This window comes from Pteronotus mesoamericanus, unplaced genomic scaffold, assembly GCF_021234165.1.
Source record: "Pteronotus mesoamericanus isolate MK-2021 breed Mesoamerican mustached bat unplaced genomic scaffold, CSHL_Meso_final contig_40, whole genome shotgun sequence".
NCBI classification, from domain to species: domain Eukaryota; kingdom Metazoa; phylum Chordata; class Mammalia; order Chiroptera; family Mormoopidae; genus Pteronotus; species Pteronotus mesoamericanus.
Window position 1 is genome coordinate 14,193,488 of NW_026555150.1, and position 19,434 is coordinate 14,212,921.

Consider the following 19,434-nt stretch of genomic DNA (forward strand, 5'->3'; position numbering starts at 1 on the left):
ACAACACCCACCAGGTAGTGCTATTGTGAAGATTACATGGCATGTTGCCCATAAAGGGCTTAGCACAGCGCCTGGCTCAATAAATGTTAATGATTATTAGCACCGCCCCCACCACAGGTGCTCAATAAAAAACTTACTGAATTGAACTCAAACCAGTGGGAATGACTAACAGATGTTAAGGCAGCCTGAGCTTGCTTTTTTTTTTTTTTTTTTTTTGGTTTTCCCACCTCGCTCTGCACCAGATGACCTCTGAGAGTGTTTTTCCTTTCTTCCTTTCTTTCCCTCTCTTTTCTTTCGTTCTTTCTTTTGAGAAAAAAAGTTAGAATAGGGGATACTTATGCTCTACTTTTGCTGATCTTCAGTTTTTCATTAAAGGCAGAAAATCAAGTCTGGCAAAGTCAGGGAGGTGATTTTCTGAGAAATATGACAAGGCTATTAAAAACTCTAAATGAAAGTTGTGTAATGAGCATGAATCCGAATACATTTAAATTTCTTCTAGATCTAGGAATTCCAGCAACAGCCTTACATATTTTTTAAAGTGTACTTTTGTAAATGTGAGGAGACCAAGGCCCTAAAAGAATTTCTTCCATTGTGGGGGTGGGGAGGGGACCCACAATTGTCATGGAAATTAACCCCTGAAAATGCACTGGATTTTATTACCAAATGGATGCCTGAGGAGACTACTAGAATTTTAGGGTCTTTACTATCAACAGAACAACCTGCATGCCTGAAATAATTAGGAAGAAGAGACTCAATTATCTAGTAAACTGAAATTTCAAACCACTCTGCTTACCTAAATGAGAAAAGCTGCTTAGACTAAAGCGTCATTACTCCTATTTAGACAAGCCTTAGCAAACATATACAAGGAGCTAAAGAATGGGACCCCACATTCTTCCCTAAGCCACAACAATGCCTGTTTATGTAAATAGGATTTTCAATAACAGAGTGGAATCTGGAAAAAAATGTTTTCATTATTGTCCCTGAAAAAATGCAAAGGCAGAAGATGAAAGTCAAGGGGCTTTCACTATGATGGGCAATGAACACCCTAAAATATTTATTTTTATGTAAGTCTGAGCCTGGATTCCAAGTAGATCTTAAAAACAGGCAATGACTCTTGCTCCTTAAAAAGGTCTGAGCAGACACAAAGGTTTTTCTGACTCCTGGCAAGTTGACTGCATATTTATTCAAAAACTTAGTTTAAAAAGAAGTAAAAGTAGTAGAAGATATCTATTTACCTTTACTTGGCAGCCCCTTCCAAAATCCAGGCCAAAATATAAATATCACTGCCTCCACCATCATCACCATCTGACAATCAAACACTCCCACATGACCATAACAACCTCCAGGCGCAAACTAAAAGCTCATTAAAGACTATATGAAGACTATTTATAGAAGATCTAAACAAAGACTGAAAGAATTATTAGCAAAATTAATTCAACTGTTCATACTTTTGACAACTATTACTATTTGTTTGAACTCAAATGTCCAGCTCCTTCACTGGCAGGTATTAATGACTATAGAGATACCACATATCCAGAGTTTTAAACTGACCTTGTAGTTTCTTGGTTCAAGAACTCAGGTTTTGACCTATACTCTGTATATCAGCCTTCCTGTTGCTGGTTAGGCAGCTGATAAGAGGCAGAAATCCTTCTTGCTCATTAGGCCATTAGCTGCTGTTAAGCAAAAGGCTAGGGAGGGGGGTGTTCAGTGGCCCAGAGGAATGTGCTGGTCTCTACATATAAAGCCAGCCCCGATTTGGGGTTAAGAATTTAACCTTAAAAGGCTGACAAGTCATAAATTTGCCTGAGGTTCATATATATGTGTGACTTTCACAGTTTATATTTCCTAGCCAGGACTTAAAGTCAAAACATGCCCCTGATTAATGAATGGTACTAATTGTTATTCCTGACTTGAGAGCATTAGTCTTTATCCAAAATATTTTCTTAAAAAACACACAATCTCATACCTAAAACTCTCGGGCTTAGGGGAGTTGGGATAACTAGTTAGGAAAAAAATAGGAAGTAGAGCCTAATGTTATCTGTTACTAGATGCTACCATTCTGGTAGTTACCATTGACTCAAAAACTTCCATTTCATTGTGTCCATCAAGCAAAGGACAAAGAAATGCCCTCCAAATCTAAACATTTGAGATAAAGCAACCATCTGTAACTGCATAAAAACTGAGCTGAGGCCGTTGCGGGGGGGGGGTGGGATGAAGTATCTTCAAGCACATTTTGTCTAACTTATCTTGTTAAATATTTATACATAAGTGCATAACCTAACAACCTTGGCCAAGCTTGGAAGAGATAATAGATACAGCACAAACAAAAGATCCCCATAAGCATCAAGACAAAGAAAAAATGCCAAGGAATAGTCTAATTGGAATACACTCTCTAACCTGAAGTCAAATTTGAAACTAGAACAATAAAATCCCACAAATGAAACAATGTCCCTGAAATGTGATAACTTCATCTTGGAAAAGCAGGCTGCAATTTGGTTATTCTACAAGATAGGTGTCAGTTCTACCCGACACTAGCAGGATTTTAAAGGGGCTCCCTTCTCCTTAGAAAAATGAAAAAGCATTTGGTGTAAGAAAAGAGATTTCTAAGAACAAAGATGCCATTTGCCTTCATTGAGAATTATGACAAAGTGAGAGAGAATGTAAACCACATAGCAATGATCTGAGGTACGAGTCAGATATATTTAGCCTTGTCCTATCTGTACAAAAAAAAGCCTTTTAAATACTCAGAATTCTTAGAAAGTGGAATGTAAATTCATGGGAGCATATTTTAGTGCTCTTCATCTGCAAACTAACTAAAGAATCAAATTTCGCAATATCCCAAGAGAAGTAACCAGGTACCCAAACCAAATATGTGGGCAGAAATAGAAAGCCTGTTTTTTCTCTAGAATCACTGAGGGCAGGCAGATGTGGAGGAGGCAGAGAAAGATGGGGGAAGAGGGAGAAGGAAATCAGGAGCTACAGCAAAAGGAAATACAACTTAAAACTAAAATATAGAGGAAAATATAAAACATTCCAGTCATCTACTTTTTTAGAGAATAAGAAACATAAAACCATTCAATAAATATAACAAACCATAAAACACCTTCTGTTCTGAATTATAACCAGTTGAGAGAAAGTGTGAGGGTGGAAAAGAGGAAGGCAAAAAGGGGAGATGTGGAGAGTAGTTCAACAGATGATGAAGGGAGGACCCTCAGTAACTTTGAAGGTATACTGAGCCCCAGAAGGACTGTGACGAGTGTGCATGGAGCATCCAGTGTTCCCCTTTGCTATGAGTGTCAGAGCAACTTGGGCTACTCTATGAAATGTTGATGAGCTTTTGGAGAATTTTACCCAGATTTGTTTATTGATAATATATTTCATTACCACTAGACCTCCAACTTGAAAGTAAAACTGGATATTGTTGAGGGGGTGGGTGGGGGAATACTCTGAATGATTCAATAAATGCTTGTTCCAAACCCCACCTCAGGCTTAGCAAATGAGGCAACCTTACTTTCAAAGAACAAAGAAAAGGCAATCTGACAGACAGCTTTTGAAGGCCAAAAGGACCTTTAGGCAACGTTTATTAAATTGACCCACAGCACTGAAGTTACAAAGGCAAGAAATAACTTAGGTTTTAGAAATTAACACTTGTATAAAATGTTCAGAATTCCATGGGGGAAAATAAACCATTATTTCAGAAATAAACTTTTAAGTTTTAAAACAGAGCAGAAAATCTGTTTCTGAAAAACAGAAGGAACTATTTGCAATACTGAGCACAGTTCCTCCACGGCTCTTTAAAACTCTTCAAATTTCCACTGTGACTTCTGGGGATGGCCAGAGAGGATATACTCCAGAATGCCAGCAAAAGAGAAAATGAGTCCCTAGGATAAGGTCCCTAGGGTAAGAACAAAAAGGTCTCAGAAGGTACTTACCTCTGGCCACGCTAAATTAAGCCAAGGACTAAACTAGAGGTTCTACCTGTCTGGGGGAACAAAAACTGTTTTCCAAACTAGTCACAAAGTTTTTAGCCACCCAGCAGAGCTCTAGTAGGCTCTCTCTAGCCCATTCATTCTCACATTCATATTCCTATTCATTCTCTCCCTCTCCTCCCCGCAACCCTCTGAATCTCGCTTGTTCTCCCCCCCTCTTCCACTCTCCCTTCTTCCCTCACTCCCCTATACATTTCTTCTGTATAGGTCTCTTAAGAACACATCAGTGAAGCATAGCACGGATGTGAGAAATCAAAAGAACATCGATCTGTTATGGACAAGACCCTCTCTTTAGAGCTGCAAGGTTCTTGCCCTCAAGGAGTTTACACGTGGAAGCAGCCCTTCTCCAACTTTAACACACATACAAATCACCTGGGATCTTGTTTAAAAATACCAATGCTGATTGAATAGGTCTGCAATGGAGCCTGAGAGTCTGCATTTCTTACCAGCTCCCGGATGGTGCTGATGCTGTTGGTCTAGGAGCCACACTTTAAGAAGCAAAGCTCTAGTACGAAGAAAAATGTCAAGGACAAAATTACAAGAGTAAACAAGACTAAGGGATAGAAGAAGTGCAGCGATAGCAGTGTTCAAAGGAGGATATGATCACATCTAGTCATGGGGAATCATGAAGTGCTTTATGAAGAAGATGGCATTGCACTAACACTTTGAAAGGTGGGTAAGACTGCAGCAGGCATGGACGAGAGCAGTCAGGTAGTCTATAGGCAAAGGTTTGGAGGCAGACAACCACAGGGTCCTTTCAGTTATGAGTTAGCAGCCTGTATGCTGAAGTAGAGAGTGCACATTCCAAAGGGGTAAAAGGGAGAGACGTGATAGAAGCAGACTTGCAGGAACCAGCCATTTAATCTGGGTGTGAGATTTTTAAAAAGAGAAGTCAAGGATGATTTCAAGGTTTCAAGTCTGGGTACCAGAGATGCTATCACCAGAAATGTAGAATGTTGGAGTAAGGCAGGTTTGTGCAGATAGGAAAATGAGATGATGGATTAATTTTTGTCTCTATTCAAAGTGAAGCATTGGCTGGGCCTCTGGATGGAGAAAGCCAGCAGGCTACTGGGACATCCTGAACTGGAAAGCAAGGAAGAGGTCAGGTTGGGAATATATATGGGAATCATTCAAACAGCAAGGATAATGAAGTCATGGGAATGGATGTGGGAACGAACAGAGAGAGAACAGAAAGGGCAAAGGACAAGTGCTACTGAAACACTTGCATCTAAAAGGGGTGGGAGGAAGAGGGAAAACAAGCAAAGACAGATTCAGCTTTACAGTAGGAGGGCATCCCAGAGTAAAGAATGTCACAGAAGTCAAAGGAGTGTGGGAATTTAAGTCAAATGCTTCATATCCAGGCCATAAGCCCTCCCCTCATAATCCTATGGGTATACTGGAAAGAGCGAGAGCTATGGACTGAGGCAAATCACGAGGCAAATCCTGGCTCTACCATTAACACAACTTTTGGGAAAATAAACATTTAATCTGTAAAATGCAGATAACACCACCTACCTTTCAGGTTTGCTAGGTAGATTAAATGAGAGATTAAATATAAAGCAACAAGCACATAGTAGGCACTCCATAAATGGTAGTTTCCATAAACTTTTTTTGTTTTTGGCTCTTCCAAACTATCCCATCAACCTGAAAGTGACCTCAAAAAATCTACTGGAAAACAAGGAGTTTCAAGCATACAATGAATGAAAATAAAAACCCTGATGAAGGTAACCTCTTAAATAAACAACAGGGAAATTAAAGAAACCATTCATGCCAGAGAAATGGAAAATTATACAACCTTCTTCCCCACCAACCAAAAAAAAAAGTTACATCTCCACAGAAACTTAAGAAAAGATCAGCCCAATTACACAAGTATTTCTAGTACTTGCTTGTCATCACATGTTTCAGGCTAGGCAGCAGGGCCCATTCTGAAGTGGAATAGAGATCAGAACTCCAAAAGCTACATGCTGCCAAGTGGGACAGTACTCCCCATAAAGGAGGGTCAGAGGGACCTCCATGTTGCAACCAGGCAGGTTGGTGGAACTCAGAACGTGCAGAAACTTTATGAGTGGCTGCATTGTTTGTATGTAAGATATGTGAAAGCAAGGCTTTCATGACATAAATGTAAGTATGATTGTGAAAGACCACCCACTGCTAAGAGTAACAACTTTCAAACAGTTGAACACACATAATTATTAATTATTGCTATGAAAAATCATAGAAATCTGATCCCTTGATTCTAATGCATTTTTCTACATAGAAGTCTCCCTCTCCCTCCTCCTCCCACTCCCATCTCCCTTTCCTTCTCCTTCTCCCTCTGTGTGTGTGTCTATTTAGTAGTACACTATTTTATTTGCAAAGTCTTGGACGATGACAACATATACTTTCTCTTAATCAAGAGAGTTCTTGATGTCTTTGTCAGTTTTTTAAAATCACCAGATGTTGGCAAAATACATCTTAAGACACATCACATGCAAAACCCTGGAAAACATCATCCACACCCATAACTTCCAACTTGAGCCTATATGCTGATGTGTCGCAACTATGCTTCTCCTGAACTCCAGAAGAATATTTACACTTTTTTCCAGTGACCTCATCTATTCCCAGAGTTTCAATTATCATCAAGATGCTGATAATATCCACGTATGTATCTACAGCTCCGATTTCTCCTGTGATCTAAAATACACACTCAACTACTTAGCAGACATTTCTGTCTCAATGATCAAAGGACCCCTCAAATTCAACCTGTTTGAAATCAAACTAATTATTTCACCACTTAAAAACAGGTTCCCTGCCTTGGCTGGTGTGGCTCAGCCAGTCTGCAAACCAAGAGGTCACCGGTTTGATTCCCAGTCAGGGTATATGCTTGGGTTGCGGGCCAGGTCCCCAGTTGGGGGCGTGGAAGGGGCAACCAATCAATGTATCTCTCACACATCAATGTTTCTCTCTCTCCCTTTCTCCCCTCCTTCCCCTCTTTCTAAATAAATAAAATATTTTTTAAAAATAGGTTCCTCTTATATTTCATTAATTTATTCAACAAATGCATACTAGGTACTTAGTATGTGTCATAGTCCCACCACCCAGAAAAACTGGAAGTTATACACTCCCCCGTCTGTTCTCATATCCAGTCACCAAGTTGTATCTACTTTACTGCCTCTGTTCTCTCAACTTGATCTTTTATTCTCCTATTTACTGCCTCACTTTTTTACCTGCTTTACTAAAACTCCCTGCTACCCCTCACTCTCCAGTAATCCTCTATCCTGAATAACATTTTCTCCTCTTTAATTATTTTCATGGATCCTCATCATCCTTGGATACAGCTCAAGGAAATCCCTCAGCATTTCCTGCCTATGTCTCTAGTTCATCTTTCCTCCATTTTCCCCACATCTGTGCTCCAACCAATTCAAACGATTCTAGTTCAACAAAGGTGTCATTTTATCTCAGCTCTGTACCTTGCACATACCTAGGCGAACTAGGAATGTACTAAGGCAACTAGGCACACTTCCTCCATTGCTCAACGGCCCTCATACCCCACAGGGTACCCAACTTTATGGCAGCTCTCATCCTACTGCCTTGACATCCATGGTTTTCCTGATTTAACTCCCTCCCTCGACAGTAATTTTATCTTATGTATCAGCCTCTAGCTCAGTACCTGGCATAGAATCAGTGCTCAATAAATGTTGGTTGAAGTAAAAAATGAATTAAAAAAACTTTTGAATATTTATGCAGAGATAGTTTATAAAGTTCACTATTAGTAGGTTCCTTTCCTGAGACTTTGCATATTTTTCAAAACAGTCAAATGTAGTCCCCAATACAATCAGTCCATGAAACCTAACCTGGAAACAGCCTCTTGGGTCACATTCTCATTTCTATGGAGCTCAACATGAAATGCAGCCAGTACTAGAAGTAATTCTCCAAAATGAGCCAAATTCACAGTATGAGTTGACCATCACTACTTAATGAAGATCACATCTCTGTACTTAGGGAAATGATGGAACATTATAAATGACTGGTAGCTAGCTCTATATCAATGACAATTAGCTCTGCAACAATTTGGGGTCAATCTAATTGAAAATGGTTTATTCAAGCTCCTGATAAACTGTACCTCCTAGCTCTCCCCAGTGTAAAGTAGGTTTATTCTCTAGCTTATGAAGGGTATACAGATGTAGAGATATTATATGTGTATATGTATGAATGTATGAATGTGTGTATGTGTGTGCTGGAACCAAGCTTGTTGGAACTCAGAACCTGCAGATCCTTTATGAGAGGCTAGATTGTTTGTACCTAAGATATATGAAAGCAAGGCTTTCAGGACACAAATGTAAGGTATGATTGTGAAAGGCCACCCACTGCTTGGAGTAACAATTAACAACTTTCAAACAGTTTAAATAGTACATAATTATTAATTGTTGCTATCAAAATAATAGAAATATATATTTATACGTATATAACCTATGAATATAAATATATAAAACACATCCAAACACCACATTTAGATAAAGCTGCAGCTAAAAATCTCTCTCTACTTGACACATCCTCCTCAAATTTCAGTTTTGAAAGAGGGGCAACAAGGCTCCCAGGGTCACAGAGAATAGATAAATAAGCTTTCATTTTTCCACTCCTTCCTCAGTCTCTGCTGCAAATCAACTTAGACAATGATGCATTCAGAGAATCAGTCATTTTCTAGGTATATGCCATCCTAGTATCTCATTCAACAGTGATCAAGTCCTCTAGACTATGCCTTTAACTGTTTAGTCTTACATTCATTCTAAATTTTACTAATAACTCTGTACAAGCCACTCTACTCACCAATCCAGAGGATATGATAAATCAAACATGGCTCCTGCATTCAACAAGCATAAGGTCTGACAGAGGCTACATATAAGCTGTGTACTTCAAAAATATGGATATTGAGCAAGAAGTACAGATAAAGTATTTCTGGGAACCAAATGCAATTGGGACATATCTCTGTATTATCTCTGAACACATGCAAATTTCCATATGTAAATTATTTTCCAATCATTTCGGTTTGTTATGTGCTTGTTAACCCTCTTATGTATACCAGAAAGAAGGCTTTTAATCTCCTTCCTGTATCTGTCACTCTAACTCTTCCTCTCTTCACCAGATTTCCCTCAGCTTCAATCATCCAAACCAAAATTTTACAGAGAGCAATGGAAATTCCCAGGATTCCATGATACATACAAGTACCATTATGCAGAATTTGGGAGAAAGGGAGATGAGCCATAACTACGGAGGAAACTATCAAATAGAATTCTAATATTATTTACAAATGAACATCATCCCTTTCTTTTTATTTTAATTTTATTTATTTATTTTTAGAGATAGGGGAAGGGAAGGAGAGAAGGAGAGAAACATCAATGTGTGGTTGCCTCTTCTGTGCCCCCTGCTGGGGACCTGGCCCACAACCCAGGTATGTGCCCTGACTGGGAATCGAACTGGTGACCCTTTGGTTTGCAGGCCAGTGTTCAATCCATTGATCCACACCAGCCAGGGCTCATCCCTTTCTTTTTTACCCTTTCTACTTGAGCCTCTATCTGAAAGAAATCCTGATGGGTCATTCTCAGCTAACTAATTGAGTTTTCTCATCTGACTTTAAAAGTTTGCCCTGCCCTGGCTGGCGTGGCTCAGTGGATTGAGCACCAACCTGTGAATCAACAGGTCGCCAGTTCGATTCCCAGTCAGGGAAAATGCCTGGGTTATGGTTCAGGTCCCAGATAGGGGGTGCGCAAGAGGCAACCAATTGATGTACCTCCCCCACATAGATGTTTCTCTTCCTCTTTCTACCTCCCTTCCTCTCTCTCTAAAAAATAAATAAATAAAATTTTTTTTTTAAAGTTTGCCCTAAAGCATACAGAAATTAAGAGAATTCTCATGAGGCCCTTTATCCCACTCCAATAAAATTTCGATGGCTGAAAATCCACTTTGGGTTATGTCCTTTTAAATATACATTTATGAATTTTGATTATAGAGGCAAGAAACACCAAACGTTGAGAAAAAAATTTACATTCAGTATATGTTTCTGTAACTGACACTGTTTCATTATTTTCACAAAGCTAAATAAAGTGAAGATAAATATATGCATTTATGTATATGTGGGTATGTTTAACTTATCTTTAAACTACTTAGAACAGCCTTGCAAACAAGTGCAGAATACTTACCTCTTATAAAAATCTAGCTAATCTACTTTTTCTAAGGAGTTACAGTGCAGCCAAGTGAACTGAACCAAAGTCCTTTATCAGTTACCAATAGGCAACAAATGGGTTTTTTGACCTGAAAGAGTAGTTACTTTTTTATTAGTAAAAGAGAATCAACTACTTAAATATTGGTTTTATGGAAGTTTCATAATACATTTCTAACTCCATTTATTCATTTAGTCTACAAATATTTATTAAGTACCTATTAATTGTACCATGCACTGTGCTAGACACCAGGGATACAAAGATCAGATATAGCCCCCAACCTCAGAGAGATTACAATCTAATAGGAATATTACAAACTGGTTGCCTCTTACACACCCCCAACTGGGGACCTGGCCAGTAATCCAAGCACGTGCCCCGACTGGGAATCAAACCAGTGACCTTTCAGTTTGCAGGCTGGCGCTCAATCCACTGAGCCACACCAGCCAGGGCAGAGGTTTCCTTTATAGTGACTTCAATGTCTTTGTCCCTTCTTATTGCCACTTTCACTTATATTTTATCTCCCTTCCTATCAATTATTTATCAATATAAGCCTATTAAATATACGTCAAAGAGCTTGGTAGACTTACTAATCTAGCATATAAATACAATTTCAGCTACTAAAAGTAATTAACTGTTTGGAATACTAGCAATGCATTTTGGTCCTAACACCGACTCCTTTTTACTCATAAGGAAAATATACACTCATGAGGCTTTATCCAGCTATACACAAAGAGAGTCAGAAGTGAAAATGCCTTCCTTGCTAATCAATCCGGATTCATTTTTGTTTAAAAATGGCAGTCAGGTATTTCTAATAATTTATCACTTGGATAATTGATCTTTAATTGGCCTAATTTGAAGAACAAAACTAAATCTTTACTTTGTGTATCCAACAAGGTATTCAAGCGAGACTATAATGTTCTAATGAGTGTTTTCCCCTCATATACAGCATTTCAAAACACACATTTTCTCTGCTGATATGCCCATCTTTACCTCACTTTCTGAATGGCATTCTCCCAGTCATTAGGTCTCAGAAGGTAAATTCCGGTTACTTTATGCTGTCTTTAAAGCCAGTCTGGTGCGCATGACTTGGATTCTATTTTCTGATGCTCATTTCTTAATGGAGTGCTAGGGGACCCTCTTTCAAGCCAGACCATTTGTTAAATGTGGGCAGATGAGTGAGAGATTTTTCTGCCCACACTTTCCAATAGACCCTAGATTACCAAAAACAACAAACCCATTTACAAGCCTTGGCTAGGTCTGAATAGATGTTGGCTCCTGGTATAGTCTCTTGATTTGAGCCTGTGCACAAATTCTGATCCCAGGTTACAGAAACCTGTGAGGTACTTTAACAGGTCTGTGCATGTGTTATAGCTCAACTCCCATATATGGTAATGTCAACATTAGCGAGAAAGGTCTAGCTGACATAAAATCAAAGAGAGTTTGATTTAAGAGATGTCTTACAATTTATGTGCTATAATAATTGTTGATCTTTAATGATACTAAGCCAGCCATAACAATGTTGCTAATTTCAATTTGTTCTTTGAGTATTCAACATTAATAAACTCTGCCTGACGGTAAGAGTCATCAGCTAGCCGAAGTAAGCCTGAATCTGTCTCCATTCAAAATAGATGTTGCTGAAAAGTTTGTCCACATACCCCAATAATATACTACAAAAATTTGGACTTAGGCTTTTAAAATAACTGACGTGACATGTGTCTTAAGAAAGTACTTGAGAGTTCATAGAGAATACATAATTATCTAAAAATTCTATTATTATCAATTATCAATTATTTACTAAATGCTCTTTGGTACTCTTAGCATTGTGTTCAACACTGATTCAAAAGCAGTGCTTTCCCTTTAAGAAGCTTATAATCTAAAACATACAAACAACCATATGCAGAAAAAAGCTAGAGATCAGAGTAAAAGGAAGCATTCACAAAAATGTACAAATTCAGCATGCCAGAACTTTTCAGTTGAGCAATATGATCCCCAGTGAAATTCTTTCCAAATGATGTATCGTGTGCACAAGTTACAAGTGATTATCTTCAATTTTCTTGGAAATGAGTAATAAGATACCCCTTAAGACCCATGTTTTTGTATATGCATCAAACACTAAAGTTGGCGTGGTCATTGATAGCTGCCATTTAAGGAGAAAACATATTTTCTGTTTTGTCTCATAGCAGACAAATCCAGGCCTCTTTTCTCCCAGGTTGGTAATAAGCAGCTTTTTTTCTAGGCTACAATGAACAGCCAACATTACAACTCTAAAGATGGAAGTAACAGAATGCTCAAAAATATTGCATCAAAATATTGGATACAACCTATCAGCCCATAAGAAAAAAAAAAAACACATTGCAAAACTGACACCATCTGCGGCATCTAACATCCATCAAAATCTTCTTATGCCTGTTTTTACTAATGCTTACAAATGGAATTTGCTCCAAGAATTAAGAAAACTTTTTAAGATGGCGGCCCTATTAAGAGATTCCTCCCTATCTCCCACTTCATCTCTTCAGTTCTTTTCCCTTGCCCAGGCCGGCTATTGTGACCATTTCAGCCAATTTCCTGGAGGTATTTTCTAGCCCTTTTCACCCTATTTAATCCTACAAGTTTCCTGAGAAGCCTGTTTACTTGTATGCTTCCCCCACTAGACCGTGAGTGCCTTGACAAAAGGGACTGTGTCTTACTCCTCTCGGCACCCCCAGCACCTAACACAGAGCCTGCCACGGAGCAGGAAGTCTTAGACTCCTTTCAGGCCAAGGTGCTCCACTGATCATCAGCCATCTCCTCAATTAGATTGAGGCGCCCCTCTAAGCATATCTACGTACCAATCACAGGATTAACGTAATAAACCTATTCAGACCACATTCGAAAGAATTCTCTAAACTGTTCCAAGTTAGCAAAAAATAATAGAACTTTTTCAAAGTTTTAACAAATCACCTGCTCACCCAAATGTCTAGTGCAATCTCAGAGGAAGGGAAAACCCTCCCACACCTCAGTATTCTCTCCCTGACATTAGGCCTGCTAACTGCTTCAAACTGATTGGGGAACCACGGCTGGCAATCCAGATACAGTTGCTAGTTCTGACACTTTAAAAAACAACAACAAATACCAAACTCTCTCTTTGTTTCAGGACTGCTGATTTTATTTTTATGTTGTTTCGTCTATTTTGAGAAACTCCAAGTCAATTTTGTCTTTTCAAGGCTGCTTTTTACTCATACGGGCATTTGGCCTTCTGGATTGGTTCTTGCACTTTCCAAGGCCCTCTAAGGCAAGATTCCTCAATCTTTTGGGAGTTGCAACACTTCCACAGTTTGTTTGATTTTATAATTCTCATCCCTCCCCTTCACCATCACCCCCCACAAAAGTGGTGTATGGCATTCATAAAGTGAATTACACTTGATTTTTGTTTAGAGGAATTTTTTTTTCAGACTTCTGTAACATTCCCTTGAGACAATTGGAAACATCATTGTCTGATTACTAACTCACTTTCCTTGTCTAAAATTGTATCCATTCTTGATTGCGCCTGTGGGTAGGTTAAGCAAAACAAAATAAACATCTAGACTTATGAGCTCATTGGCTTTTTTTTTCTGAATTTTTCTAAATTAAATAAGGGCAAAAGAGCTGCACTGAAAGTCAGTTATATGGATTTTTCTGCCAAATGCTAACTCTGTGTGCCTGGTTTCCATCTGTGGTGCTTTCCAGGTTACAAATCCCTAAAAAAAAAAAAAAAAAAACAAAAAACAAAAAAAAAACAAAAAAACAAAAAACTGAGGTATGAAAAGATCTATGGATTTTAGGGACATGCTATTTAGAATTGCTATCCTCTGCCTTTGAACACTCTAAAAGAAATGGGAACATAAGATTGTAAAGCTTTTAGATCAGCTTTGTAGAAGTCTAGTGTAGTCCTTCAGCACCAGTGATTTATTTTTTAGGCTGGCTGATTTCAAATGCCATTTAGTCTCATCCATATTAGCATAAGAAATGTACCTTATCCACTCTAACCCAATTCTGCTAATGGCAGAAGTTAGCAGTCAATCCCAAATGCTCCCCCGAAGTGAGTCAGGACATTCTTGAGGATTTCTCCTTACTATGACCAAATCTCATTTTATTTGGGACAAAGAAAGCTTTAATGCAGTTATTACAGTGGAGCCGGCAAACTGAACATAGCTTAAAATATAGATGGGGAAAAAAATGTCAAGTGGTCATCATGATGGTTCGTAACTCAAAAAATTTGCAGCTCTCCTTCCATTTCCAACCACTGATCGACAGCAGCAAATTACACATTTATTCACTTTGAAATTATGCACTTGCCATTGTATTTAGTCTGCCATTATCGTCTCTTCTCTGAAATACTGATGAGCTCTTTCCACACATGGACATTAGGATTTTCACTATGCTTCCCATATCTACAGTGACCATATTTGCCCAACTAAAATTCAGAACACACGGTCTCACGCCAGTACAAAGTACTGGAAATCTGCACTGCCCCAGTAAATCCAAGATATATGGTAGTTGTATGGGTATCGCCATATTTGAAATTTGGCTTTGCTCCAAGGCAAGTCAGAACAGTGCCTGCCATGTAGAAGGTGCTCAACACTGCATATATTTGTTAAATAGAAGTGAAGTAGGGAGTGGTGGGTTCATATGATAAAGACACTTGGAAAGTGATTTTCCTACAGAGTTTGGGAAACACCAGTGGAAAATGATAAATTTACTAGTCCCTGTTCTCTATAATACGGTTATCCATAGGCCCAGAGTAAAGGAGCTGGGAAAGAGAGGGAGCGCAGGCCAAATCTCATACACACAGTGTGTGGGCCCTCCCAATACTTTTATACAGATGCTGCAAAGAGGCAGGCAGCCAGAGAGCTGGGGGAGGGGAAGGGAGGAGGAGCAAAGGCCTGAGTGTGTGTAGAGGGGGTTGCTCAATCAATATCTGCATTCCCTCTGGCCTTTTTCTTCTTTTAAGCACAACCTTTATTCCCTGGTTTCAAATCACCCAACCACAACTCTGGACCCATTCATCTTGTGGGGGCTCAGCCTGTGAAGACCAATTTTTACATTATTACCAAAAGTATGTTCTCGGGCTTTAGCAATCTAATTACCATGGCACTTCGAGTGAGAGAGAGATTCTCCAGTTGTTTCAGCTCTGTGGAACTGATTCATAGGTTGCCCCTTACAGCTCCTGCACACGCCCACGTGGTATGTTATTCATGCTTAACAGTGGAAAAGGTAGTTCTACCCTTCCTTAGAGGGAAGTCCTGCAAAGCAATATGTAACATATGTACAAATGTATTTCTGTCACCAAAAAGGGTGACCAATTACCTTTGGTACTAAACAGCAGTGTCGCTTGGCTCTTTTTATCCACCTAAAGAAAAGACCGAGGGCGCACTGGCTGCGTAGGTAACCTCCCGCTAATGAACGATCGCTGGCAGCGCCCACAGGGCGCGCATCACACTCACAACTTGGTCCAACCATCAGGCCCGCCTCTCTGGCTTGTTGAGAGCCAAGAGCCAATTTTGGGCGAGGGCGGCTCCCGGATCCCTGAGAAGCGCGGGACCCGCGCCTCGCTGGATGCATGGGTCGGGAAAAGACCCTGGAGGCCACAAACGTCTTACAGTTTGTGAATACTACCGACCGTTTCTTCACAGCGCACCTCTGACAAAGTAACCTGTTTGAAACCAACTGTTCTTGCTCTCATTGTCAGAGTAGCAACTTGTCCTAATGAGATTCTAAGTCAGGCTTTTAGGAGTCCAACCGCGGGACAGTCAAATACACAAGGCCATTAATATTGGTCTGTTGACAGCGGCAACCCTCAGCTAAGGTTAAAATATGCCCTTACAACGCGATCTGATAGTGCAGAACAAAAGGCAGGAGTTGAGAAACTTTTCTCCACCTAAAATCATCTCCCTTTCAGGGTCCAGTCTGTCAAAACGTTGATGAATTTGAGAGCGGGAGGAGTTATATCATCTTTGGACTCCTGCTCCTTCGGCCAGCAGCACCATTTTTGAAGCGATTTTGCCAAGGGACGCTGTTTTGAAGGAAAAGGCTCAGTCCTCCTCATTTGGGGGACCCTCCTCCTCAAAAGTTTCCTTCTGTGTGTCTTTACCTGACACTGCTGATTCGGAGATCTGTCCTCAACTTTGCCTGCACTTGGGCCCGCGAGCTCGGGAACCTAGGCTGCGAGAAGGAGGGCCTGGGGGCAGGTTGGGGAAAGAATGGCTGAAGCCGCGGTCCAGCTAAGGCTGTAGTTCTGGCACTTACGTGTGAGCGAGGATGGCGAATTCCCGAAGCACCGGTTCGGATGTGAGGCGCTACTAGTTCGCAGAGGCCCGGGGAACCAGCTCCCACCTTCCCACCCTCCCCCCAAAATGGGTGCTCCGGAACAGGCCATCCCCGCTCATCCTCCCACTCGCACCTTCCCTGACAGCAGAGCGAATACAGGGAATGCCGCCACGGTCCACACACACTCTTCTTCCTTCCCTCGGGAGACCTGGTCAGCGCGGGGCACAGCGACCACTCCCAGGTGCCCAGCAGCAGGGTGCACGACCGCGGACCCCCGGGGCTAGAGCACTCGGGGTAGTGCCACCACGCGCCCCCGAGCCCTCCGTTGGGCGCGGGGAACGCGCGAGGGACTCCTCCTCACCTGGCACGGGGGTTTCAGGCACCCACTTGAGTCCGGGCTGCAGTCTCTGGAAGAAGGAGCGAACCTGGTGACAGGTGGCGTCCGGTGGTGGCGGTGGAGGCTGCGCCTGTCCCGGGCAGTCCAAGCTGAGCAGCATTGCCACCACCAAGCACGCGGTGCTCACGGTCCCTGCCATCCTGCTGGGCGGGAGCGAGGGGAGCGCGGGAGAGTGGCGGCGGGGACGAGACCAGTCCCAGAACACGGCAAGCCTAGCAGTGGCCGGAGGAACGGGAGACGTGCCGCTACCCAGCCGCTGCAAAAGTTTCCTCGCAGCTACCTGGGCGCTGGGCGAGGGCGGGAACGCTCGGCTGCAAGGGCGGGGCGGGGCCGACCGAGGCGGGGCGGGGCGAGGAGGGACCGGGCGGGGCGGGGCGAGGCCAACTGCTCGGCCAAGGGGCGTTGGCAAGCCTGCGGGTGCGGGGCGCCGGGCTGCGGGACTAATGAGGCCTCGCGGCGTGGGGACCGATGGGGTGGCGCGGGATGAAGACGCCGAGCGCTTGCGATGGCTCCTGGCAGCCTGGCCCCGTTACCCGCTCGCCGCCGTTCTACACAGGGCGCTCTGGCACAACTACTGCAGAGGGGCTGCAGGCTCGGGCGTGCTGATTGGCTTTCCAGCAGCCGTCCCCTCTGACTGGCTCTGGGAGAAGTTCCCCAGCCTCACTCCTCCTTCCCGCCGTTCATTGGCCTACAGCCGGGAGGGCTTTTCCCTTTAGGATTTTTTTGCAATCTCTCCATCCTTCCTTAGTGTGTGTGTGTGGGGGGGGGTTCCTGGCTTAAGTGCCCCTCTCTGCTTCGCCACAGGTTTCCCCCCAGGCAGGTCCAGCCCGTCTCTGGCCACCAGAGCCACATAAAGTCTTCCTCCGCACAAAATCCACCTCCTCTTCCTGATCTCTGAGGGGGCTTCCCTCAAGGTTTTCCTGTCGCAGCTATGGCTAGGTTCACAAAACCGACCCACAAATAGTTACAATCAGGGGCAACTCGAGCTCGCTGGAGGGCTCACAGCCTGCATCGTCTCGGAGTGCTGTACCTAAAAAGTCTGAAAGCCTGTGAGGCTTGCTAGGTTTGATTAAATAAAACCACACAAAGTCGGAGAAAGCACCTGATCCCAGGACGTTAAAAGAATCTGTCTCCTGCATGATAGCCCCAGGTGATCCTTCATGAAGCAAAGCATAACTGGTGACAACAAAATAACATGGGGCTTAAAGCTAGCCTAACTCATTAGAAAATCATCTACACAGCAAATTCATTGAATGAGAGCTAGTCTGTTTCATGAGTGAAGTAGAAAACTGTCTGTAAGGTCTCCTACACCCAAATCTCCATGTCTACTGCTGCTGGAATTTCACCATTAGAAATCCAGTTCTTTGAAAAGTAAATACTCTTCAGAGGAGGAATTCTTTTAGCCACTACTTATATGCTTCTAAGTATGGATCTTTAACTCTATATTCTTTTTTGTAATTCTCTCTCTCACACATACACACACACACACACACACACACGCGCGCGCGCGCGCGCGCGCGCGCCCGCCTTAGCACATTGTAGAAACTCAGTAAGTGTTTGTATAGTGAAATGATTTAACACCTCAGTGTGAATTACTTTATCATCTCATTGTGTTGTTTCTGATCTAGGTAAGTTTTTATAAGTAAAAAAAAAAGGGGGGGGGGAGAGCCTCCACACGAGGAATTCTCCAGAAAGTGCTAGGTCAGGAGAGAGGAGGTCATTTGCCAGAACTCATGGGCTGAGAAGAGAGGCAAAGGAAGGGGAAGGTCGCTGAGGAGCTCGTTTTGTTCATTCATTTGTTCGATAGCAAATATTTAAACTCTTACTATGTACCAGACACTGTGGGACACAAACAGACAATGCGGATACAAAGATTAACCTATGGTACCTGACTTCAAAGAGCTACAAGTCTAATGGGAAAGACAAGCAAACAGAAAAATGTTAACGCAGCATGTGGTAAGTGCTAACATTGAAGCAAAGGCAGAGTTCTAAAGGGCTGAGAGGGTGGGTCTGAGAAAGCTTCCCAGAAGAGATGGTGCCCTAAATTCAGGCTTGAAAGTCCAGTAGGAGATGAGCTGAGAAAAAAAGATGGGAGGAAGGGAGCCAAGGGAAAAGAAGCAGCACGAACAAACACTGAGAGGAGAGAGCCTGACATGGCCCCGTTGAAGGGTACCAGGTTTCAGGCTGGGGAATTAGAACAGCTAAAGCAGCAGAGGTAGGAAAGCAAGGGCCAGATGCTGCTGAGTCTTGAAGCCATGCGAAGGAGCCTGGGGAACCAGTTAGGGAAATTTTAAATAGACAAGTGACATGATCGTATTTGCTTTATGAAAAGATCTCTCCAGCAACATTGTGGAGAATGGCTTGAGGAAGGAAGAAGGTTGAAAGCCTATTAAGATGCTATGAAAATAATCCAGACAAGAAATGAGAAAGGACTATTACAGAGGAGATTTGGAAGGGGGAAAAACTACCAGCAATATTTTGGAGATAGAATTAAAAAGGCATAGTGACCTAGTAGATTGGGGGATGGGAGAGAAGGAGTCAAGGACGGAGGGCTCATTCATTCTTT

The 19,434-nt window shown here is 41.9% G+C and overlaps 1 protein-coding gene across 1 annotated transcript in view; it reads right to left on the bottom strand.

The window, feature by feature from the left end:
• GPC3 (glypican 3) overlaps positions 1-17,161 on the bottom strand; it is a 456,600-nt gene extending 439,439 nt beyond the window's left edge. Inside the window, exon 1 of the mRNA XM_054577034.1 lies at positions 16,833-17,161. Within this exon, the coding sequence (XP_054433009.1) occupies positions 16,833-17,007 (175 nt within the window). The 5' untranslated portion in view covers positions 17,008-17,161. The remainder of the gene's footprint in view (positions 1-16,832) is intronic.
• Between the last annotated feature and the right edge of the window lie 2,273 nt (positions 17,162-19,434).